The 23,988-nt window shown below is 38.3% G+C and overlaps 1 protein-coding gene across 1 annotated transcript in view; it reads left to right on the top strand.

Moving 5' to 3' along the window:
- Positions 1–496: 496 nt before the first annotated feature.
- xpr1a (xenotropic and polytropic retrovirus receptor 1a) overlaps positions 497–23,988 on the top strand; it is a 128,457-nt gene continuing 104,965 nt past the window's right edge. Inside the window, exons 1-2 of the mRNA XM_034013268.3 lie at positions 497–938; positions 16,447–16,498. Of these exons, the coding sequence (XP_033869159.1) occupies positions 870–938; positions 16,447–16,498 (121 nt within the window). The 5' untranslated portion in view covers positions 497–869. The remainder of the gene's footprint in view (positions 939–16,446; positions 16,499–23,988) is intronic.

Raw genomic sequence — 23,988 nt, forward strand, 5'->3', positions numbered from 1 at the left:
TTGAATAATTCAAGTAGTGTGATGTCATTAAACATTCCAAACTTTAAAGATGACCCTCATAAATGTTAGCGACAGTGTAAAGCCCAGAGAGCATATTAAAAACATAGCAAATCATATTTGCATATGCATATTAGTATACCATGAGAACAGAGGCGCTGGAACCATTTTTATACTGGGGGTGCTAAAAGCCATTGAACAAAACTGCACCTCCAGCACCCCTAATTCCAGCACCCTGGCAAAAACATAGGACAACTGCAAAATCAATTGACTTCCAATGCAGAACGACTAGGTGGTGTAATGGTAATTGTACACCAAAATTAAATTATAAACAAGGTTTCCAGTAAAGTTACGTAGATAATTTTAATTACAAAATTAAGCCAAAATAAATAAAAAAAACTATGCATTTTAAAACTTGCACGAACTACCTCAACAATTTATCATATTACTAAAAGTTTTTCAAAGGTCTGTAGGCGTCCCTAGGTGACGTAGCCTCGCAGAGCCGTTGCTTGGCGACAGGTCTTTACCATTGAAGGCGGTGCCAAGGTGCTGCTGTGCGCGGTGACGTAGCTGTGCGTTATTTTCTGACTGTTATGGCGGACTGCTGTTTCTTCAGAGCCCTGAAAGAAAGTCATTCAAGACACGACTCGGTCTCTAACCTGTTTCATACAATATAGCCAGTTTTCTTGAGGGGGCTTTTGGGTTCTTCTGTGTGGTGACCTCGCCCCATGTAATATGTTGGCGAAGGAGCCCCTGGAATATAACAGCAGGGTTATTAAATAGAAATCTGAAATAAATAAAAACCACCGTGTCGGGATAAACAACCAGAAGAAAAACAGAAGGCGCTCCGGCGAGACAGAGAGCGATCCAGCATGAAATTCGCGGAGCATCTCTCGGCACATATCACTCCCGAGTGGAGGAAACAATACATTCAATATGAGGTATTTCACATTTATTACAATTGTGTTGGGCACGTTTGTCGATTTATGACCAAAATGACATTTTCATTGGACGCGTCAGTTTCCAAAACAGAGTGTGTATGCTGCGAACAACAAGCTAGCGTACACAGCAATACACATTATGTGAAGTTGCTCGAGTTATTTTATTTATAATGTTAGGTTTAGAACGCATGCACGTCTGTTAGCATTCCGGTGTCCTACGGTTCCGCGTTGTAGTAGCGGCACCGTCAGTATGATGTTTGTTTGGGATCCTGTCCACATAACCCAGCGACGAACCCAATGCAGTAATCAATATTTTAATTATGAATGAGTCGACGGCATTGATCATTAATAATAAGTCGGACTGTATTTTATACTGTGTTTGAATATGTGCAGGTGGAGGTAGGACATTAACAGACACCGATGTCAGATTACACTTGCATGTTGTTTTCAGATAGACTACTTTTGCATATCTGCATTTGTTTCATTGTGGGTTGACTGTACAGCATGCCGGATTATGTCCTGGCTGTTTCAGTTTCACTGACCTAGTCACTGGGTCAGGTAAGACGGCTGTCACAGACGAAGCGCTGAGATGCAGGGATTGAAATTGTGCACACAGGAGAAGCCTTTGTCTGCTGCGGCATACAAACAAAGCCACTGTATTAATGTGTATGAATGTAGACTGAAGGGTACCTTGATACAGATGTGATAGTGACTGTCAATGCCTGCGTTGTAGGTGATTAAGATAGCAACACCACAAGATTATGTCGCACACTTATTATTTATGTTAAATTGTACATTATGCTTGTTATGAAAAGTAGCATTTATTTAGACCAAGTTTTGTGGAGCTACTGGCAGCAGTGAAACCGGCTGTCCTTCTACCACTAAATATCCTTCTGGTACTAACAGCAGGCATCAATAATAGATGAACGTATAGTAACACTGCTCTTGTTCCAGAATGTTAATTATAATACACCAAACAAAGGGTAGCAATGTGCAGTGTTTAATTAATAGCGTGATTGGAGCATTATTATTCTGTAAACCTTTCTCTCACATTATTATTAAATATTGTTATTATTAAATACCTTTTTTGAATTATTGTCATTAAATTAACTTTCTTATTTTTGACGAGCTCCCCATTCAGGCTGCTTTGTGTCTTTCAGTCCCTTTCAGCTAATATTACTTCCAGACCGTTTTTTCTATTTTATAATTGCATATAAAAACAATCTTTACTGCAATATAATATGACCAATATGTACACATCCAATCCTATTCCAGCGCACGTCTGTAAATGCAAGTAACGATTGAACCGGAAATCATGCCTTTCCAGGGAGCAGAGCAGTGTAATCAGCAGGGAGACGGAATGGGCAGACGGGACTTCAAATTCCATTTTGTTTTATAAATTGTGGACAAAGAAATTGATGTCTGTGGTTACTGAATGAAAATATTTAATAGCCAACTCTCAGTTTACATCATTCCAACTGGGTGAAAGCATTACCGCAGTGCTGTCTAATAGAGCCGCACGGACGACACAACATTGAATAGAAACATAAAGGACTGTAACCTCAATTAGGTTTACTATACTAACACTACAAATAAAAATAACCAAGACGTTGCTAAAAATGGTTTTACCATTTTAAACAGATAGTATTGTTGTACTAAAGATGTTAGTTTCTGCAGCCTTTTAAATATAGGCAGCATACACACTTGAGACACAATCTATAAGAACTACTAATACCATACAATGAAATAATATTTAATAGTTGCTTTTTCTGGCATATTAGGCTAAACAAATCCCATCCCTAATGCGTCATTGTATATAATAGGCATGATATTTGCGACTCAACATTATCACAGCTCATTAGCACTATACTGGAATTGGAGAAAGATAAAAACACAGCATGAGATGAACACGCCTTTGCAGAATGGACTGACACAGCTGGTTAAATGGACCCTGTCAGTTATCCATAATATATAACAGCGGCATCTCCCTATTGAAAGTCTTGCTGGAACAACAAAATGGCAGATGTATCAGACTTTTATAGTGGTCTGATAGTATGCTGCTCACACCCTAACACCTTGCTGTCTTGCCCATTGAAATTGACTTACACAGGGATATGCAGCTTTACAGAATACCTTACAAACGAATCTGTCCTATGAGACAGCCAACGTAAGTGTGTGCAATAGATGGCAGGTGTTTCCTTGTAGTCCAAACACCGTGCTGATCTTTCTGTGATATGAAATTGTTTTTTGAAGTCTGTATACATGAGTATGTTATACATACTGTATGTTGGCTTATGAAAACAGTGCTGTGACTATAGTGTTATCAAGTGTGTTTCACATTGCACCAACGTTTCCACTACATGCAGCATATACAGTGTAGATTATGCACATTGACAGACGTGGAAACACTGATTATGTATAAGAAAATGACTAATAAACACCTGCCTGGGCACTCCTCTTGCAGGAGGAAATTCTTTGCAGTTACATCCAATTTCCTGAAGGATGAAAATTAAAATATTTTTGTAAATGTGTTAATTTATAAATGAGTGAGCCCCTTGTCTTGGACTGCTGAGAAATCAGCCATGTCTGTATTAGTATGTGTCTGTTGCAATCTGTGGAGATTATTTCTTTTGCTGTAGAAGCTGTGATACAGTAAACTGAAATGAACACAGATGGTAATATTATTCCCTATCACTGAACAGTTTGAGCAATTGATGGCTTCACCAGCATGCTATAGCCTATTGCTCACGTAACACATTTATGTGCAATCAGTCTTTTTTTAAACACATCTTTTCAGCAGCTTGTCACAAAGTTCAGCCTTGATTTAAAGATGTCTTGTAGGGTGGGGCTCATGGTAATGTTGACAGCCTGAATATTAGCAGTGGTGAGACCGCTAGACTGGAGTGCTGTAATGATTCCTCACCTCTGAGCAATGTGGGAAGAATTCTGGCTTGATCTAGGCTGCTGTCTTTGTGAGTACATTGCTCACCTCCCATCAGGTGCTTGTGTTTTATTTATTCTCTTCTTCGGACCATGATAAGTAGCTGTCTGGCAGCCTGTCCGGAGATATTCATGTTTTCATTCCCCTTACATTGCTTTGCTTTTTCCTAGTTCCTCATGTGAGGCTGAGACCTTTCAACTCACGTGACTTTGAGGAATGAGGAAATCGACACTATGAACTGTCAGCATTTGGACAATTAGGAAAAAGAAAAGTAATGTGTTTTTTTTGTGAACAAAAATGCAGGCTCCCCAAGGGCACAATGTCAGGGAAAAACTTGTTGGTTCCACTAATTTGTTCAAAAAGATAAATATGGGGCTTAATATGAGCTTGCTGCAAACTTACAGAACAAAAGTTACAATAATGCCCGTATGTAGAGGGAAATGTGGACGAGTACGGTAGTCTGATTACTACCAGTATTTTGAAAATGTACTCTACTGCACATTTTGACTGTGTTTCTTTTATATCATTAACATAGTGTTGGATTTTAGCTCTGTTCGTAGACTACCATAAGGCTCGGAACTCCTGAAGCTAACCTTCTGTAGGACCGAAACATTTAAATATACCCTCCTGTATTTTAATATTAATTAGGTCATTTGAATTTTGAAGGACAATTTCTCTCCCTAAAAGAAATGTAAATCCAAATTGCCCGAAAGGTTCTACCAAAATAACGTGCCAAAAAGGTGAGACTTGTTTTTATTGTATCATTTGAACCAAGCCAATACATCTGCAATTAAAAAGCAAGCAAATAACCAAAGTATCTTTATTACAACATCAGAGCGAGGCAGTGAGTATGTTGCTAATACTGATAAGCACATTGATTTTAAAGCCTCCGGAGGACTGTTCTGTCCCTTTCTATCTCACTCTTTTTGATCTGATCATTCTGATAGTGTAGCTCTAGCTTATTGTCATGCTGTGGGATGCATGTTACATTCAAGACATGGGAGACTGTTGTTGTTGTTGTTGTTACTAGTTTCATTTTTAGGCATTTTAGAGGCATGCTATTGACATGCTTGTTTTACGTTAAGATCAAACACTGATTCCTTTTTTTTCTACATGGATTGGTTACTATGCCTTGCAAATATTTTCCCTGGTGAAATGAAAGGATGCTGATACAGTTTTCATAATTAGCTTCAGATATTTCTGTGGAGTATTGATTCCTGCTCTTAAGGCCGTTCCAATCCCTCCTTACTGGCAGATCGTTCCCTTGGAGCTGCCCATGCTGTGGAAGGCTTTTTTCAATTTGTCTCCAGGGCCTGGGCTGTACTATAGACCCAGTTCCACAAAGCAATGTGAGATTTCCAAAGGTGTGTGCAGTGATTACATTCGATCTCTGATATACGGTATCAGCATGTCCTGCGGTTATTCAATTCTGAATGTCTAGAGAAACTGCTATTCTACCCTGCATTTATTGTTTTGTACAGTACAGTACCATCAAAGCAATTCTAGATTGTACTTAATTACCTTGATTATCAGTGCCTTCAGTAGTGATATTAGTGACATTTTTTTTATATTATGGGGCTGCAGATAGCAGGCTTATTTATTAATTTGAAATTCCATTTATTAGTTTTACAATTACAAAAACAGCAAAACACAAAAGGATCAGTATTGAGGTGCGCTCTCCCTCTTTCTCCTTCAAGTACAGTCAAACCTGCGTAATAATCACTTCCGTTGATGTCTTATTATCACCATATTGAAACATCCCAGACAGAATATAATGTGAGTCAATAGGAACAGGCTCCTAATAATAAGATACTGTCACACTGCAGTTAACAGTGATCACATTTATCAATCATACAACTCATTTCCACCTGGTTAATTAGCACTTTGGTAAGTAAGATTAAAAGGTTTCCATGCAAGTGCATTGCTGTAAAGTACTGAACTGAAGACTAAAGCATGATAGCACATTCTAGCAGACATAACACTGCAATGTGCATGCTTATTGCACCTATATATAATACAAATTGTATTAATGAACACTACTGTAATCAGTGCAATACCTGCAGTGTAATATCCACAGCAATCAATGCTTGTATCAGCACTTCCCACTGTAAGTGAGTAGGAGACACACAGCAGTGTTTATTATCTATTGCAAAGAGAGTCTGAACTCAGTCTAGGAACGTAGGAAACAAAGCTGAAACACCAAGCCTCTGTGTTTAGTAGAGAACAAACCATGTACAGTACAGTTGACAGCGCACACTGGGGCAGTGTGGGAAGAGAGAGAAGAGGATCAGTTGTGCCATCGCTTGTAGTCTTCAATCAAGTGTGTGTGTGCTTTGAGTTGAGTCAGAATACTGTGGTATATAAGCATATTTAATCAAATTGAATTCCACTTACTAGAAGCTGTAAAACTTGAAACGGCTGTGTTGTATTCTCAAGCTTTTTGCTTGATTCTGATTAAGCAGGGGAGCTATGCAGCACTTAGCAATCGAAGTATTAATATCTCATAAACCGTTTATAATGCTGACTTCTTATTTTCAGTGACCTAAGATGGTTGTCAAAATGGTTTCATACTTAGTACATAGTTGTATTCTGTGATTCTCTCAATTCAGTTTGATCGTGGGTAACGTACAAGTATATACTGTTTTGTGCAAACCCACCTCTGTTCCGCAAAACTGAACTGTTTCTCTGCCACATTGTTAGAAGAAGGAAGCTGAATAAATATGATTTGTAGTTAGTATGAACACGGTAACCCACATTTTGTTTTGTTTTTTAACTACATAGTCATTCATTCATTATCAAATATTGCACAGAGTAGCGAACCAGGACCATGATTTGTATTGTGATGGATACTGTACCCTACATGCATGTGGGTACGCACTGTATCATGATTGTAGTGTATTATTACACCCCTAATGTAAGGCCCTCCAAGCAGGCAGTGGTCATTTATTTAGGCCTGGCTTTTGCATGCTTTTCAAACGGCCATTCATATGAACTTCATTGCAGTATCTTTTAGTGTTCTGTGATACCTCATTTGTGGAGTATCGATACGATACCATGCACAGTATCATGATATTCCATACTATCACGATATTTTGGATCTTATATCCATTACATGTTAAATGGCTGCCAAATTTCTTTTTTTGCAGGTGCAAAATACATAAGAGACTAATGCACAGTTAATAATGCTACAGCATGGTGGAATGCTTGCTATTAAATATATATATATATATATATATATATATATATATATATATATATATATATATATATATATATATATATATATATACACACAGTACTGTGCAAAAGTTTTAGGCAGGTGTGAAAAAATGCTATAAAGTAAGAATGCTTTCAAAAATAGACATGTTAATAGATTATATTTATCAATTAACTAAATGCAAAGTGAGTGAACAGAAGAAAAATCTAAATCAAATCCATATTTGGTGTGACCACCCTTTGCCTTCAAAACAGCATCAATTCTTCTAGGTACACTTGCACAAAGAAGCGGGCAACGTTGAGGACCGTAGACGCAGTGGTCGGCCAAGGAAAGTTACTGCAGCAGATGAAAGACACATCATGCTTACTTCCCTTTGCAATCGGAAGATGTCCAGCAGTGCCATCAGCTCAGAATTGGCAGAAAACAGTGGGACCCTGGTACACCCATCTACTGTCCGGAGAAGTCTGGTCAGAAGTGGCCTTCATGGAAGACTTGCGGCCAAAAATCCATACCTCCGACGTGGAAACAAGGCCAAGCGACTCAACTATGCACGAAAACACAGGAACTGGGGTGCAGAAAAATGGCAGCAGGTGCTCTGGACTGATGAGTCAAAATTTGAAATATTTGGCTGTAGCAGAAGGCAGTTTGTTCGCCGAAGGGCTGGAGAGCGGTACACGAATGAGTGTCTGCAGGCAACAGTGAAGCATGGTGGAGGTTCCTTGCAAGTTTGGGGCTGCATTTCTGCAAATGCAGTTGGGGATTTGGTCCGAATTAATGGTCTCCTTAATGCTGAGAAGTACAGGCAGATACTTATCCATCATGCAGTACCATCAGGGAGGCATCTGATTGGCCCCAAATTTATTCTGCAGCATGACAACGACCCCAAACATACAGTGAAAGTCATTAAGAACTATCTTCAGCGTAAAGAAGAACAAGGAGTCCTGGAAGTGATGGTATGGCCCCCACAGAGCCTTGATCTCAACATAATCGTGTCTGTCTGGGATTACATGAAGAGAGAGAAGCAACTGAGGCTGCCTAAATCCACAGAAGAACTGTGGTTAGTTCTCCAAGATGTTTGGGCCAACCTACCTGCCGAGTTCCTTCAAAAACTGTGTGCAAGTGTACCTAGAAGAATTGATGCTGTTTTGAAGGCAAAGGGTGGTCACACCAAATATTGATTTGATGTAGATTTTTCTTCTGTTCACTCACTTTGCATTTTGTTAATTGATAAATATAAACTATTAACATGTCTATTTTTGAAAGCATTCTTACTTTACAGCATTTTTTCACACCCGCCTAAAACTTTTGCACAGTACTGTGTATATATATATATATATATATATAATATATATATATATCTACACACACACATACACTGCTGAAAACAAGTTTCAGTGTATTCAAAGGTCATTGTCACGGACTATAGAATTCAAATAACACTGGTAAGAAAGTGCAACACTTCATGTAAGCGAACTCTGGTGTTTAGGCCAGCTTCAAATACTCCAATTACAAGGAATCTCTTATAGATAATAAAATAAAACAGAAATACTTTCCTTGAAGCAGACTTTTTATAACTAGGCCAGATGTTTTACTTACAGGGGTATCTTAGAAGTGCCCTAAAAATGTGAGCAAGGAATAAAAAAATGAAGCTCTGTTGTGGAAGCTGATTTACAGGGTTACTTCAGAAATGGCTTGATGAGGTTCTTGCTTGGATCAATAAACAACCACATGAGCAAGATGGGACAAATGGACCTCCTCATGTTTGTAACATTTCTTATGTTCTTAAAGTCACTACAACATAATGCCTCCATGAATCCATACTGTTCAAATATTTTAAAAAGTAAAACAAGTAAACACAGTATAATGCTTAACTACACTAGCCTGATTGATTCATGTACACTATAAAACATTTCTTTATAAGCGAACACAATAATGTGTTAAATTAGGGAATACACAGAAATGTTGTATTCCATAATTTGAAATACAATGCGTTTATTTTACAATTTTATAGTGTTAGATATTTTGAAAATCACCTCTTCCAAATTTATTAATTTGTTCAGCGGATGAAGAACTGCTTTGCTAAAAATGCTGCTACGCAATTTAACATTGAAAAATTCAAAGTTAAGCACTAATGTAGATGCCTTCCTCTGATGTGCTATTAGAACAGAATTCTGTTTAAGCGTATTCAAACCAAATGTCTTCGTCAAAACAACGTTCCAGTGCACCTTAAATAAGAACATAAGACATTTTACTAGCAAGAGGAGGCCATTCGGCCCATCATGCTTGTTTAGCTGTTAAATCTTGCAAAGAAAGTAAATTAGACAAAAGACAACCACTTTGGTTACTATAATAAACTGTTAGTACTTCGTGTTGCTTTCATGCTGAACTTGTAGCCGACTGCATTGGCAGACTTTTGCAGTGTGACTCGGAAGCTTTATAGGTCCTGTGCTTTCCTCTGCAGGTGAAGCATCACATTGATCCTGTTATCTAGGGAAACTGATCTGCTGGCATTGAAGTCTGTATTCATCCTGGTCTTTCCACAGCTCATGCGTGCAATTCAAAACACAGGATTTTCACAGCTGTCACATTACATGCACAAAAAATACGGATTAACACAAAATCCAAAGAATACAAAAACATCGCTAACATTTGACATGCGGTAGAGTTTTAATGACACGTCGTCAAAATTTTGTATACTGTAATGACGACGTAAACAAGCATCAATGAACTCCCTTTTGATCAGCTTCTAGCGCATTCCTGTTTTATGTGTTATCTTTGTTGTGACTTTTTTTTTATAATTAATATGCACTGGAATTCACTTAAACTAAAAGAATGGAAGAAATTACAGTAAGAGTAAACTTTGGCAACATGATCGGGGTGGCGATCTGATAGATTTTCAATAAATTGGTGGCATTTCCTCCTTCTGTTTTTCACTTCTTTAAAACACATTTGATATTTTGACTGTTGTCATCTGGCTGAAATCCAAAATAGTTCCACATCAAGCTTCTCTCCGGCATTTGCCATGAGTGCTGCAGTAATTACATTTTCCTAGAACGCGCAGGGTAGTTCGTCACTTCCGGTAAGCACAAATGAGTAAGCTTAGTTCATATTGTTTTTAAAGCACGCAATTAGAGTTTTGTATCAAAAGTTCCAAAAATAAAAATAAAAAAAATAAAAATAAAACACAGTATGAAATAAACCATGATACTTAGATATTTTTATTTTACCCCGATATTAGGTATCGTAGGATTTTGGTATCGTAATATACCGTAGGTATCGATATACCGTGGAACACTAGTACCTTTCAGGGTAAACTCTGTTAGGGTAAATTCCTCACTTATCATACTGTGTCCAGTTCTGGTCACCTACAAATAAGTCATTGTTATACCTGAGAAGGGAGGGTGAATGAAATGAGTTAGCTTTCATCTGTCTAGGTGTCCCCGCTCGTTTCTGAGAATGCTGAGAATGAGGATCACATGCTGCTGTTCTTTAAGGGTGCAGATGAAGCAGTTATGCTGACACTAAACACTGCATTCGGAAAGGAAGACCTTCAGATGTTACTGCTAAACACTGTACAGAAAGATACAGGACATGGTCTGATTTCTTTTGATGTGGAAGCTCCAATAAATAACCCACTATTGAACAGATGCTTTGTCCTGGGCTTTTACTCATGTCGAGATGCATCCTTGTGTGCCCGGTCAGGCGTGTATATGGGGACAGGTGTCGCAATCATACAAGGGTGTATGGGGACCCCAACAGGCATTTTAAATTGGAGACCAGGAACAGGGATTAACCCTTTAGATCACAGGCTTGGGTATAATTGTATGATTGTGGAAGAGTGGACTGTCACAAGACTGGAGGAGGCCATGTGGTCTGGTGGTTAAAGAAAAGGGCTTGTAACCAGGAAATCCCCGGTTCAAATCCAGGCTCAGCCACTGGCTCATTGTGTGACCCCGAGCAAGTCACTTAAGCTCCATCTTTCAGGTGAGATGTTGTTGTAAATGACTGCAGCTGATGCATAGTTCACACACCCTAGTCTCTGTAAGTCACCTTGGATAAATGCATCTGCTAAATAAACTAATAATAATAATAATTGCTGGTGGTAATTCCTCTATTTAAAACAACCCAAGTGTCTTAACAGAGTACAGTGTGGCATGTATCTTTAACGTCAAAACGAAAACAAACACAATTGTGGTTAGTATAGGAGTGTAATGATACCCTAATGTCACGCTACAATGTGCATCACGATACAGGGTATGATCCTAATGGTCTACCTGTATGACTCATGATAAGATCAAATAGACTATTTTGTTAAAAGACAAAAATTAAACGAGATAGGGAAAGTATGTATTCATACCAACTATAACACAGTACGATGAGCTATGTTATGCTTTTGGTCTCTATTACGATACAATATGATTATGATTGATCGGTACACAGTGAATCCCTACACCCCGAGTATTGCATTAGTGAAAAAGATCAAGGTCAATAAAAATAAATCCGGTGGTATGGAATTGTAAAATATGGTCCTTATACATTTTAGTTTGCACTTCTGAAGTTAGCAATGTAAAGATTCATTCAAGGTTCTTTTATTGTTCATTTTGGAGTTCAGTCTGTTTCGATAAGACCATGCTACTTTTACTGTCTTTCGTGGGCAGAATAGATGGCTGCAACTGTAGAGTACTGTATAATTATCCTGTATATGGTCTCCACTGTAAAAGATGCGCTGCATTCCAGGAACACACACACACACACACACACACACACATAGTCTGCATTGGCTGTGCTCTTTCCAGGCACAGTTGCTAAATGCATTTGTCCACCTGGGTGTTTCCTTTCAGCAGCCATGAAGTCTTTGCAGGTTGAATCAGGATGAGACTGGCTGTCTTGTCGGCTGCCCCTGTCCCTTTGCTCATTATCCAAGATGGTATTTTGATTTCAGTTTAGTACTGTGATCCAGGGTCTGCTCCTCTAGGGTTTTATTCCTCTAGGTTTTTGAAATTCATTATTGTGGCCATTTGCTGTGTCTCTTAAAGCCGCAGTGTCCCACAATCCTGTTCAGTTGTACACTAAAATATAATTCCTGGGTGTTAACCACCCTTTTCCCTGGTCTTCATCAGAAACAGAGCAGGCATTGTTGGCTTACCTATTTGTTTATGTTGCCCAGCTTAGTTTTCCGCCCATTCTGTCACTTTGTGAACTAAACAGCCTTACAGCAGCAGGGGGTAAGAGAAGTAAAACACAAATGCAAACAAAGGTTTTTTTTTACATTTGTGTTGTTTTTAAATACTTACAGAAATATTGTACAATGACAATGCAATTGAATAAATACTGTACAATGACAATGTGATTGAATCCTTCTAGAAAGGTGTTTTTCATTGAATGTATTCCATTTCTTTTATTATTTCTGCAAGTAGCACTATTGAGTTTCATAATTCTGAATGTTTTTGAATACTAATGACATTATATTTTCAACACAGGCAGTATGCAAACGTTATTTTTAAAGTCTACGACAGAGATCAATCCCAGCTTCTAAACATGATTTTATACTGTTCGCTACAGAAAGGAAAAAAATATCAGTGAGGTTCTTTTTCATGAACAAACTAAACGCTGCAAAAACTGTTATTGTGCACGGAGGGCAAGCAAAGGTGCCTGAAAAGCTCAATTGGAAATATTGTACATCTGATGAGAATACACCCAAGCATGCAGAGCCCTGAATAATTCGATTTCTTCTATAGATGTTTGACAGTGTGAATGCCTTCATAACAGGAGAATGAAACATGAGGTCCAATTGCAGACTATATTAACAAATCATTCCTGGGTATTCCGCCTATAGGTCTATGAGCTGAATTATTTGTGAAAGCACATCACATAGATCAGTTGTCTTATTGTACAGCTATGGCCAAAAGCTTTGCATCACCTAGAATTTTAGGATTGAGACATAATAAAAAAATGTAATGTCATGTAATCAAAAAAACTACAAAACGCTTTTGCAAGTCTACCGGAAGCCATAATAGTAATACAGTATTTCATGTTAGATTTCGAAATTTCAGAATTTTTGTCAGTTTTTCATTAAGTATATGGAAAACTACAAAGTGGTGATGGAAAACCTTTGGCCATAGCTGTAGGTGCACATTCTTGTGGCTTAAGAAGAAAATTATTTAAATAGTTGACATCTTTTGCTACTCATATTTGCGCTATATGGTATTTCGTCTTACCTCCACTAGGGGCAGAGTGTTGCAGCGGGACAGGTTAATGAATTTACTCTGGTGTACCAGCAGTACTTATAGTGAGAGCTCTATGGAGGCCACTTTGTGATAACTGAAACAGAAAATAATACAAAGTGAATCTAAAAAGCAAGAAGAATACAGTTACAGTAAACTATCTGTGATGGTTCATGTCTGTACCAAGTTGGTCTTTAAGCTAATTTAGAAAGTGTCTAATTATGGGTTTTTTTTTTTTTTTAAGTGCATCCTTCCACTATAAACCATTTCCCTTCTTGTAGTAACAAGGTTAATGGCAATAATTATATTGTGAGAACTGGAGATTAATGTGCTTCGTCAGCCCATAGTTTTTTATTGAGATTCTTTTCCAGGCTGCATTTGCCATTGAAGGGACGCAGCTGACGCGTGTGTTTGAGTCCTTGTAGAAAAAACAGTTCCAAACATTTCATTTAACACAACGACTCTTCCTGAACATATTTTTTTTTTATGTATATTTCTGCAGAACTAAATAAAACGGACTCTCCTTTGAGTACTAATCACTGCCTTTCCTGTGCTTGGTGTTTTCAATGTGGACTTGACTCCTTCATGCGATGTCTCAAAGTAGAACAGAAGTGTAGCATTGAAGTATCTGCAAGGAGCTCTCGGTACATTTTCTTCACTAACAGATTCAAATAAATTACCATTAACAAATCTAATTTACCTTAACAGTAATGTGTGCGGTTTCCAATTAGGAATATCTGAGACCTGTGAAGTGAAGGCAGTAAATATTAGATAAGAAGTCTGCTAAATAAACAAATAATAATAATAATAATAATAATAATAATAATAATAATAATAATAATAATAAAGATACAGTATGCTGGAATGACCATATACTTTAACAGTGTCGGTGTTGGGATCATTGGTCCTGCTCTGTTCTGTGGCTCTCTGGGCCCCTGGGTTGGAATGAGTCACGGTCAAAGGAGTCATTGAAGGCTGCTCTGCTGTAAATTAGGCTGCTTGGATGAGGATCTGAAGGGGCTTTGTTCGGATTAAGCAGATTATTCTAAAAGCAAACGTACAGGTCAAGTACACGTCACAAGCTTTCGTTTTTTCCAGGAAGAATGATCTCAGCCGTGAAAAGGACATGGCTTCTACAGCGTTGTAGTTTGTTTCCTGGACTTTGGTTTTTTGTGAATCTGTGAAGGGCAGGGGGTGTAGTGAAGGTGCCCATATGAACACCATGTACACCACAATTCTATTATTAATGCATACAGGTAACAAATATAGTTTCTTAAGTGATCTTAAATATGACCTTCCCTTCCCAAAAGAAAGAAGAAAAAAAAAATTTCCAGCCTACTGCAGTTACTACCGGTAATTCCTTCTTTTTTTGCAACTGATAATGTAGTTCTTCACAATGTCCTGTGTAGGTTGTTGCTTTGAAACACAGACCTCCCAATTCAAAGGAATTTGAAATCTTTCCTAAAATGTGATTTTGTGAGTCCTGTCCACAATGCATACACAATTTTTTTTTTTTTTTTCCTTTTAATATTCAGAGCAAGACATTAAGTGTAACTGCAGATACAGAAGTGCCACATCACTAGTATCAATAACAACTTCCATGTCCTGTTACCTGGCTCACTTCTGTTTGTGAAGCATTGTTATTATCCTGTCCACAACAGACCCATAATCGTTTTTTCACCCTAAAGAACCGAAATTCTTTACAGTAGTTACCAGTCTGGGGTATAAGGAGGCCCCTCTCCATGTATCTTGACATCCATTTATCTGATTCTGATTGGACATTATTTACCACACATTATTCATAGCAGATTCAGGGGTGTTGAAGTTTGCTAGCAGTATGGAGATGTTTTCTGCTTACTTTGTTTTGGTTCATGTAAGGTGGGTTATAGCAAATGTAATCAGTATATTACTGTGGAAGGGATAGCATTTGACCAACTGGCAGTACAGGGACAATCCACACTATTTAGCATTTGTTACCTCTTGTGCAAGAATATGAAAATGTAATGCTGTTTTATCCTGAGCTGCGATCTTCACAGTCAGCAATTTGAGGAGAGCTCAGTAATGGGACACTTATTGGTTAATCAATAATGCAAAGTGAATACAGCCTTAAGAAGAACTCTTTTAGGCTTGGGGAGAACATGGAATGTGTCACCAGCAAATACAGTGCTACTGTACTACCTGCCAGCCTCAATCTGTCCTGTTGCTGTCATGAACATGCTCTTAGAATGCCTGGGCTGGGGTGGGACAGGGCTTTGAACTTCAGTCACTGCCTCCTTGCTAATTACTGGTATTTTTACCATGCTTAATAATTACTGTATTCCAGCAAGTCTGTGGGGAAGTGAGGCAGGGAATCCTATTACTGTTGCACTGTACACTGGAGCCAGTTGCAATACTGATATGCTTCCCCAGCTCACTTCGTCACAATCAGCATTAAGGATTTTTCCGCCATGCCACTTTGGAAAATCAGCCAGGAGTCTTTTCCCATTTTTGTTGGAATAATTAGTAAGCATATATAGTAATGATGCGGAAGGCACCATAGCACTGATGCTGATGAAGTCCACCCCACAATGCTGCATGTCTGCCCTTTTGAAGTTTGAGACCTGCCACTGGATATAGGTGGGGGGTACAGGTGTCAGATTAGGTTTAATTTTCTAAATGTTTAAACTTTTAAGGTCCTGATGGGCTACGTGTACTATGCAGAATCAAATCATCATTTAACTATAAACAAAAACTATAAAACACTCTTATTCTTCATTGGAGAAACATTTGGTGAACTCCAGTGAGTAATGTGCTTTAGATATTTGTTCACAACACAAACTAATAAATCTATTACAATACAATATATGTGATACACAACGAACTGTTGCACCCCTAGATGGGTCCACCTAATATAGTGTCAAGGTTTCTGGTAGAACTCTACAGTTCTGCGCTACTACTGTAAGTATGATTCTGTAAGTGAGAACAAAGTGAAAGTCTGGAAAACTGGCGTTGCTGCTTGTTTTTTAAAAGCCTTGTTTTCTACCCCTTTAGCACCCCCAGTTTGCCTTGACTGTATGGCAGCAGAGAAGCCATTTGCTCCCCTGTCACGGCTCTCCTCTCCTGACAGCCTCTTGTTTTTATTTCCAGGCTTTCAAAGAGATGCTGTATGCTGCCCAGGACCAGGCCCCGTCCATAGAAGGTAAGGAAACTCCCCAGTCAAAATAGATAAACACCCTGCTGCAGCGACGCACCCCCACAAACAGAATAACAAGGGCTATATATAGGAAAAGCATTACGAGATACAGCCCAATCCAGGGGGGTGTTGCCCTGCTCTCGCTAAAATGAACAGATCCATCACTGTTTCTCAAAGTGGCTCTGCAGAAAGGACAACGAAATGAAAATGAAACAGTGTCATTGATATAGTAATTGGCTATACTAAAGTAGCCAATGAATTCTAACCAATGCTTTGAACTAGCACTAGCAACATTATAACTGGCCCCCTAGTTTATTTAAAAAAGAACAAACATAGATCTGGCTCCCTGATTCCCCAATATGAGTTTGCATGACCTTTTGAGTGAGGTTTTTGGGTCATTTGAGATATCCAGAGCGATGCTTTTGATCGTAGTGTAGTTTGATGTGATCTGCCTTTCAGCTGCCACTAGAGTCTCCCTTTTAAAGTGTTTTATAGATTTTTCAGCTTCCCTCAACCCTGATTGAAATGCTGCCTTAAAGCTGCAGTGCCTCACAATCACAACTCTGCTGTCTGTTTGTTTACTATATGTATCCGTAATTTAAGGTTGCTGATAATGTCCCATAATAACATCCAGTTTTACAGTTTAATTCCTAGTTGGCTATTAGCTACATGATTTAATTGTTTAGTTTCATTGAAGTCACCAAATCAGATTCATTTTCTGTATAACATGTTTTTTTTCTGTTTTGAAATGTTTCTAAAGCCTGATTCGCACAGGACTTAGATACCATATCAACAGATGACCTTGTAATTTTTACCTACAACTAAAAAATGTAGTCCCGTGCGAATCGGCCATTTCTTATTCTTCTTTTTTTTTTTTTTTTTCTTTCATTTTCTCAGAGGTCCTCAGATTTTTTTTTTACAAAAAAAAAATATTTTGTACTGAGATTCTACAGTTCAGTCAAATGCTACGATTGGCCAAATAAAACCAAATTGGGGACGGTCCAAAATACAAAACATAATTGGCGACTCTTAAAAAAAATAAATAAATAAAAAAAACCTTTCAATGAAGCATTTGGAGATATGTATGGAAATGCATATCACTCAAGGGACAAAACAGTTATTCGGTGTGGCCAAGGTGCCGGTAACCTTTAGAGAAGAAGTCACAATGAAGTGAAAAGGTGCCGAGTTGATACGCTTCGTTGTTCCTCCATCTAACACAAGTTATTTATTTACATGTGATTCACTGTTTACAAATCATGCAGAAAAGCACCTTCTCTGGCCACAACATGGCATTTCATTTTGAATTTACAAACTTTCCTTGATGAAAACTAGTTCACGTCTGAGTGGTTACCAACTCTGAGGGCACCTGGTTTTTAGTCATGGGCGAATCATGCTTTAGTTTCAAAAGATTAAACTAAATTTGATTTGAATTAAAACTTAATAATCCCACATCCTGAAAGGTACGTCTTCTGGCATTTCTGTCTGCAGACAAAAAAGATAATAAAAAGAACAAATACATCAAGTAGAACTGGTGTCAATTTTGAATGCACAGTGCAAAGATTGTAGAGTGCACTTGACAATTCTGTGTGCAATAGGGGTACTTGCCCTCATGTTTAGTTCTTTCCAAACTGTACTTAAGGAGTGATCTCCAGTTTTAGTGCAGCCAGCTCTCCCTGAAGTGCACATCTCCCTTTCTCTCTAAGTACAAGCCTGGCTCTGATCTCATGGACCCTATTGATTAACAGACCAGTTTAGTAATTCATTCAGGTTGTTTATGCAGAGGGGACAAAGTGCACAGAGCTGCTATTCATGGAGTGTGGACTCCACATGAGTTCAGGTGCAGACACGTACAGTAAAGTTTCCAACAATAGATTTGTAACCACCCGCTGTTTTAATCCTGGCATGAAACCTGGAAAGTTTTTTTTAATATGCATGGTTATTATTATATTAAGAACAACAACTAAAGCTCATTTCCATGAAGTTATTTTGGCCCATTAAGTTTCTGGATAAACAAAACATGTGATTAGGAGCTGTCTCATTATGACTAATGATTGTTTATAGCAAGTCAGACTGGGGTGTGCCATGGGGAAGGTGTAAGGTGTAATTTGGGGTTGGAAGTGGGGCATTTTTGGCATTGCATTTGTGGGAAATGGTTTTATATGTTATTTGTTTTTTTGCCCTTTGACTATCTTTTTGTTTTATTGCCCCCCTGGAATGTATATCCCTGAAGACAGGCGTAGCACAGGGATGTACAGGGAACAGGTCCCATTTTGGAGAACTTCTCACCTGAATGTGATGAAACTTGGATAACACAAGCCACTGAGTGTCAGAATATGAGGATATAGGAAGGAGCTTGTCTGTCTGTGACCCACTTTCATTTGTATAAAGTGGTACTTTTCCATGTTGCTGATGGTTCCAATTTTGTATTTACAGCTGTGTCTTTGGATGTATGTCAAACACAGGATTTATTTATAAAAACAAATATGTAAAAGTGTATTTTCCGTTCATTATTACATGCTCCCAGGTTACATTGAACACATTTTACCTGTTGGATTTTAAAAGCAAAACAATATTTTCTTTGCAGAAATAACCAGTAAAATAGCAGTTTGAAAAATCCTGTGATCTACCTGGTGACAAATATCTTTTAAACACTGTACCAAATGAAGTACAAGTCCCCCTCTAGACAATATTCCACTGATATTTTCTATGTGATCAGTTAGTTATGCATAGGCTTGCTACTTTTCCATTGTAATCGGTAAAGCTCGTTTAACGTTGAATTCCCCAAAAATATTGACTGAAATAAATTTATATACGATAAACGTCAGTAAAACCACTCGCTATTTCTTTTTCTTACCAAAAATAATAATTTAAGAAATCATCTCGTCTGTGTAGTTTTTTATACTTGTTGTCTGTCCCGTCTCCGTTCTGCTCTGAATGGCTAGAGGTTGCTGTCAGTCAAATCAGTGGTTCCTTAATAGGCTAGTGTAGTTTCACTGTCAGTTACTTCATCCTGTCCTGACAGATCTCGTTGGCTGAAGCAGCGCTAAATGCTCTCATTCGTTTAAATGACTGTCAATCATCAGACCGACTGTGTACTTTAATTTGCCAGCTACAGCGCCTGTCATTTAAAGCATCTACTTTGAAATTAGCGGGTTAAGGTGTAGGTAAGCGTTTGCTATTGTAGGTATATACGATGACAATTACTAGTTTGATTTGAAAATGGGGCGCAAGAGGAAAACACTTAAGTATTGTGCTCAATACTGTGATCGACGGCAGAAGTCTCTGCGGCAGGACGAAGTGGGCCAGTCTGCCTTGCCTCCAGTGAGTCCAGCTGTGCTTAAGGAGAGGGGCGGAGCTCGGAAATAAGTGCAAGTTAGTTCTGTTCAACTCTCTGATGTTTTGTTCTGTCTGTGCATATTGTTTTTACTTGTAAATGTATGCTATAAAAGTCTGTGTAATACACTTTATATGCTGCGTTTTCTTCAGTTTATTTGAGACATTTTTTTAATTTGTGTAGTATCTATATCTATACAAGGTATAGCTTTGCTGTGACCAAACGTTATTTCAATTAGAATGTTGGTAATTAGAATGTTTTGTTGTATGTAGAATATGGTAAAGGGGTTTCTCTAAATTAGACATTTCTCAATGGCATAAAGTTCTACTTTGTGAGCCATATTGGAAGCCTGTTTTTGCATGCCCTGCATTTTTTGAACACTGCACACTTCAGTGGAAAATCCACCCACAGCGTGACAGCATCAAAGAGGTGTTACTACTGTACTTTGGATTAGCGCACATTAGTGAAGCATGGGGAAGCTAAGTTCTGTACTCTCCCATAGTGAGCCAGCCTTCTGGATAGACAGAGCTGCTTCTGATAACTATTCACAAACACCACCCACACCAGCCAATACCAAAACCAATCCAGTAAGCAAGTCTGTTTCTCCCAGTACATTACATATGCCTAAATCAGAACTAAAAGAATCAGGGAAACATAATATCCTTGTATGAAAGGTTTCAATTTTTCAAGTTCGAGGGCTCAAGTGTTACAGAACACCCTGCCATGCTTACAACAAACTCATTACTGTTTTGCTTTTACCTGTGATGTATGCATCTTGGCAATATATTTTTCAACTCAATCACGGTTGTTTTGATATTCATTCTGGGTGATAAGTCTGCTGGGGGAATAAAGTGCATCTCATATGATGAACTATTCCCAGCATTGCTCCCTTCTTCAACACCACAGAATAAGATTATAGAACTGTCGGACCTGCCCCTCAATCGGCGTCTTTGCACCTTGAGTGAAGGACCAACTGGCACTTGTAGTGTTGGCAAATCCATGGAACATTTTGCTATATGGAGCGTTCAGCTTTTATGTACATTAATTATATACAGTAAAACTGTGTATTTTTTCTATTCAAATAATCTGAGCACCATTGTTGTTGCTGGAAGGAGCGTTTGTGGATAAACACTGGATGCTTTGACGCTCACATAATTAAAACTACAAAGCTACCCAAATAATTATTTTTATTAAAAATTATTGCTGAACTGCATACTGAAGTCCCAAAATACAACTCGTGGCACATGTGATGGACATTTACTGTATATGTGTCAGAAATAAGATCACAAATGCTGGAGTTTCTATTTGTTTGTTTTGTTACAGGCCCAGAAAGCATGACCAGTGATTCTTTGTGTGTGTGCTGCAGCACTTCTTCCCTGCTTCAGTAGATCAGGCATGATCTGACTATAGTGTTGAATCCAACCTGGGGCTTTTAATACACAAACACAAAGGAACAGTGTGCTGTCTTTCCTGTCGACTTTGGAGATCTTAAATGGAATGAATACAGAAATAAAGGCAGCTGCATCCCTTGCTGTAGCCTTGTTCCTATAGGTTTACAATAGCTCCTTTCCCAGCAGTTGAAGGGTTAATCAGGGACCGGTGCACTCAGTAGAGTGCATCCATTATCTAGAACACTTTCTCTTCACACAGACTGGACAATGAGCAGGGCTGGCTTTATCAGGAGGGCTCCAGTAACCTGTCAAAACAAGTGATGATACAACAAATATGCCCATTTTAGTGTGTCAAACTGGATTACAATGCTGTTCATTCTTATGATTTATTTGCATACTGTGCATGAAACATTAAAAAGCTGTGTACTTTAAACAGAGGTATGCCAACTGTCAAATGGTGTGCTTTTATTTTCCAAATTACTAAGTGTAGTGGAAATCCATTTTATGACAATCAGTGGGAACGGTATTAACTGTGACCAAAGCATTTATGTTCTGTCTGGGATATAGTGAAAATGAGAGAAAGGTGACATGATAATAAACACATTGAAATTCTGGTAATTCAAACAAAGAAAAGGGAGGTGAAGGGAGGGTATGAAGTAGAGTCCAGTATTCCTGTGTGCTGTGTGATGTTGTGAGAGAGGGATGGACTCATTTCTCACTGCAGGGTGGATGTGGTGCTGCTGGGTTACCACTGGTAACCTAGCTGGACTTGTGCCTCATCTCATTTAGAAACCTGTCAATCTACTCTCATCGTTTTCTTTTTTGGAAGGCATCCACATCGCAATTGGAAAGGGAAAAGCAGCATGGCAACAGCAGTTTAAATGATAAAACTGCAAATAATGTTCCTCCTAGATCTATTAATCTCCAGTGGGTAGCTACTTTGAAGCTGTACACATTTTCAAATCACAACAAGATGTTCACAAGTTCTAAGTCACAAGTTTTCAGAGAAACAAACGTGAAAACTGCGTGTGCACTACAACCTTGCGCACATAAGCTAAAGAAAAATAGTGAGATACAGAAAAGTGTGGCCCCTATCTCAAAAGTTGTAGCTCTGCAGTCTGTTTTCATGAATACTGTCAAATTTGATGAGAGACAGAGAGAGAGAGAGACAGAGAGAGAGCGCCATCCACCCGTCCATATGTCACACTTAAATTTTTTCATGTATATACTTTTCCGCGATGCACGATTTGTAAATGTACTAGTGCTGGAACAAATATCCGAATAGCTGAACGGACATTTTTTGATGCATATTCAAAGGCAAAAAAGACATGTCTGTGTCAGCCAGAAATTACACAATTGCTAGAATTTTTTTTAAAACTGGAACTACTGTACGGCAGCCTTTTATTTTGTAGTTAATTCACTAAAGTTAAGTAAGACCTTCACACCCTATTCTTACGGCAGAGATATTTTTCAATATAATACAGTTTTACATATAATGGATTTGATAACGTTTGGCTAATGAACAAATATTCAAATGGAAATACTGTGTTTGTCCCAGCACTAAAATGTACAGCTGTGGCTGGGGATGTATGGAAGCCTTTTGAATGTGCATCTAACATTAGTTTTGTGTTACCCAGTCAGAAAGAGTTGTGACGATGTGGAGCACATACTCCGTTTACCAAATTTCATTTTTCTGTTGCTGATGCTTTGCATTTTTTCAGCCATTGCTGTTTAGTCCTCGGATGACTTGATTTGATCAGTGAGCTCTTGTCATTGCTGGAGGATTCAGGCACTGAAAAGGTTAAATGTCTGAATGTGTTGCTGTTTCTTCTTCCAGTGCTCCTGTTAGTCTGAAGTCACGTGCTGAAACATTAACCCCAGGGAGTTGTAGCTGCTCCTTCCTCAAGTGCAAAATTTTCCCAGGTGTTTAATGTTTAATGTAGAAAGACCAATAAAAAGGAAAAGCAATTATAGTCTTGAGACTCCCCAGGTTATAAAAGGGAATTCATAAGAGTATATTAAAGCATCATGGTCCAGAGTTGAAAATAACTTTAATTTCTTACTGGTACTTTATTATTGTTCAGTCCCGTCCTCCACCTTCAACCTCCCTCCCCCTGCCCCCCACCCCCCATCCTGATTTAAATATAGATTTTAACATGATAATCACATAATCCAAATGATCAAACAAATAATTCATAAGATTGTTTTTATTTTTGAATGGCGCTAACACAGCCTAAACAATTACTCTGCTATTATCTTGCTGAGCACACCGATGCAGTTTTGTACTTTAAAAAAGGTGATACAATCACAAAACAGGGACGATTTAATAATTTTACTGTTTCTGACGGGGACAAAAAATGAAGGTTGTTTTTGCTCAACGTATTTCCTCAGAATATGAACCAAATTAGGGGTGAAATTTTCACTTCCAAGTGATGTTACCTTGTATAGTTCGTTTTGACTGCGAAGCATCTCATGATTGTTTTTCTGTTTTATATTTTCCTTTTTAAAAGCAATTAGGAGGCGCAGCATATCACAGTTTATCATTCTACCAAGTAATAAAGTGGAATAGTTGTATGCCTTTGTCTTATGTAGGTATTCACGTCAATTCAGGACACTAAGATTTTACAAAAGCTGCAAGGATTTCCACTGCGAGGAGGGTGTTTTTTTTTTTTTTTTTTCAGGAATGCTTCTTCCTGCACCGAATAGCTAAATGGCACCAATCTACCCTATGACGGTTACCATGGTGATCACACGCTCTGTGATCCTAAGTC

This window comes from Acipenser ruthenus, chromosome 10 (genome assembly GCF_902713425.1).
Source record: "Acipenser ruthenus chromosome 10, fAciRut3.2 maternal haplotype, whole genome shotgun sequence".
NCBI lineage: Eukaryota > Metazoa > Chordata > Actinopteri > Acipenseriformes > Acipenseridae > Acipenser > Acipenser ruthenus.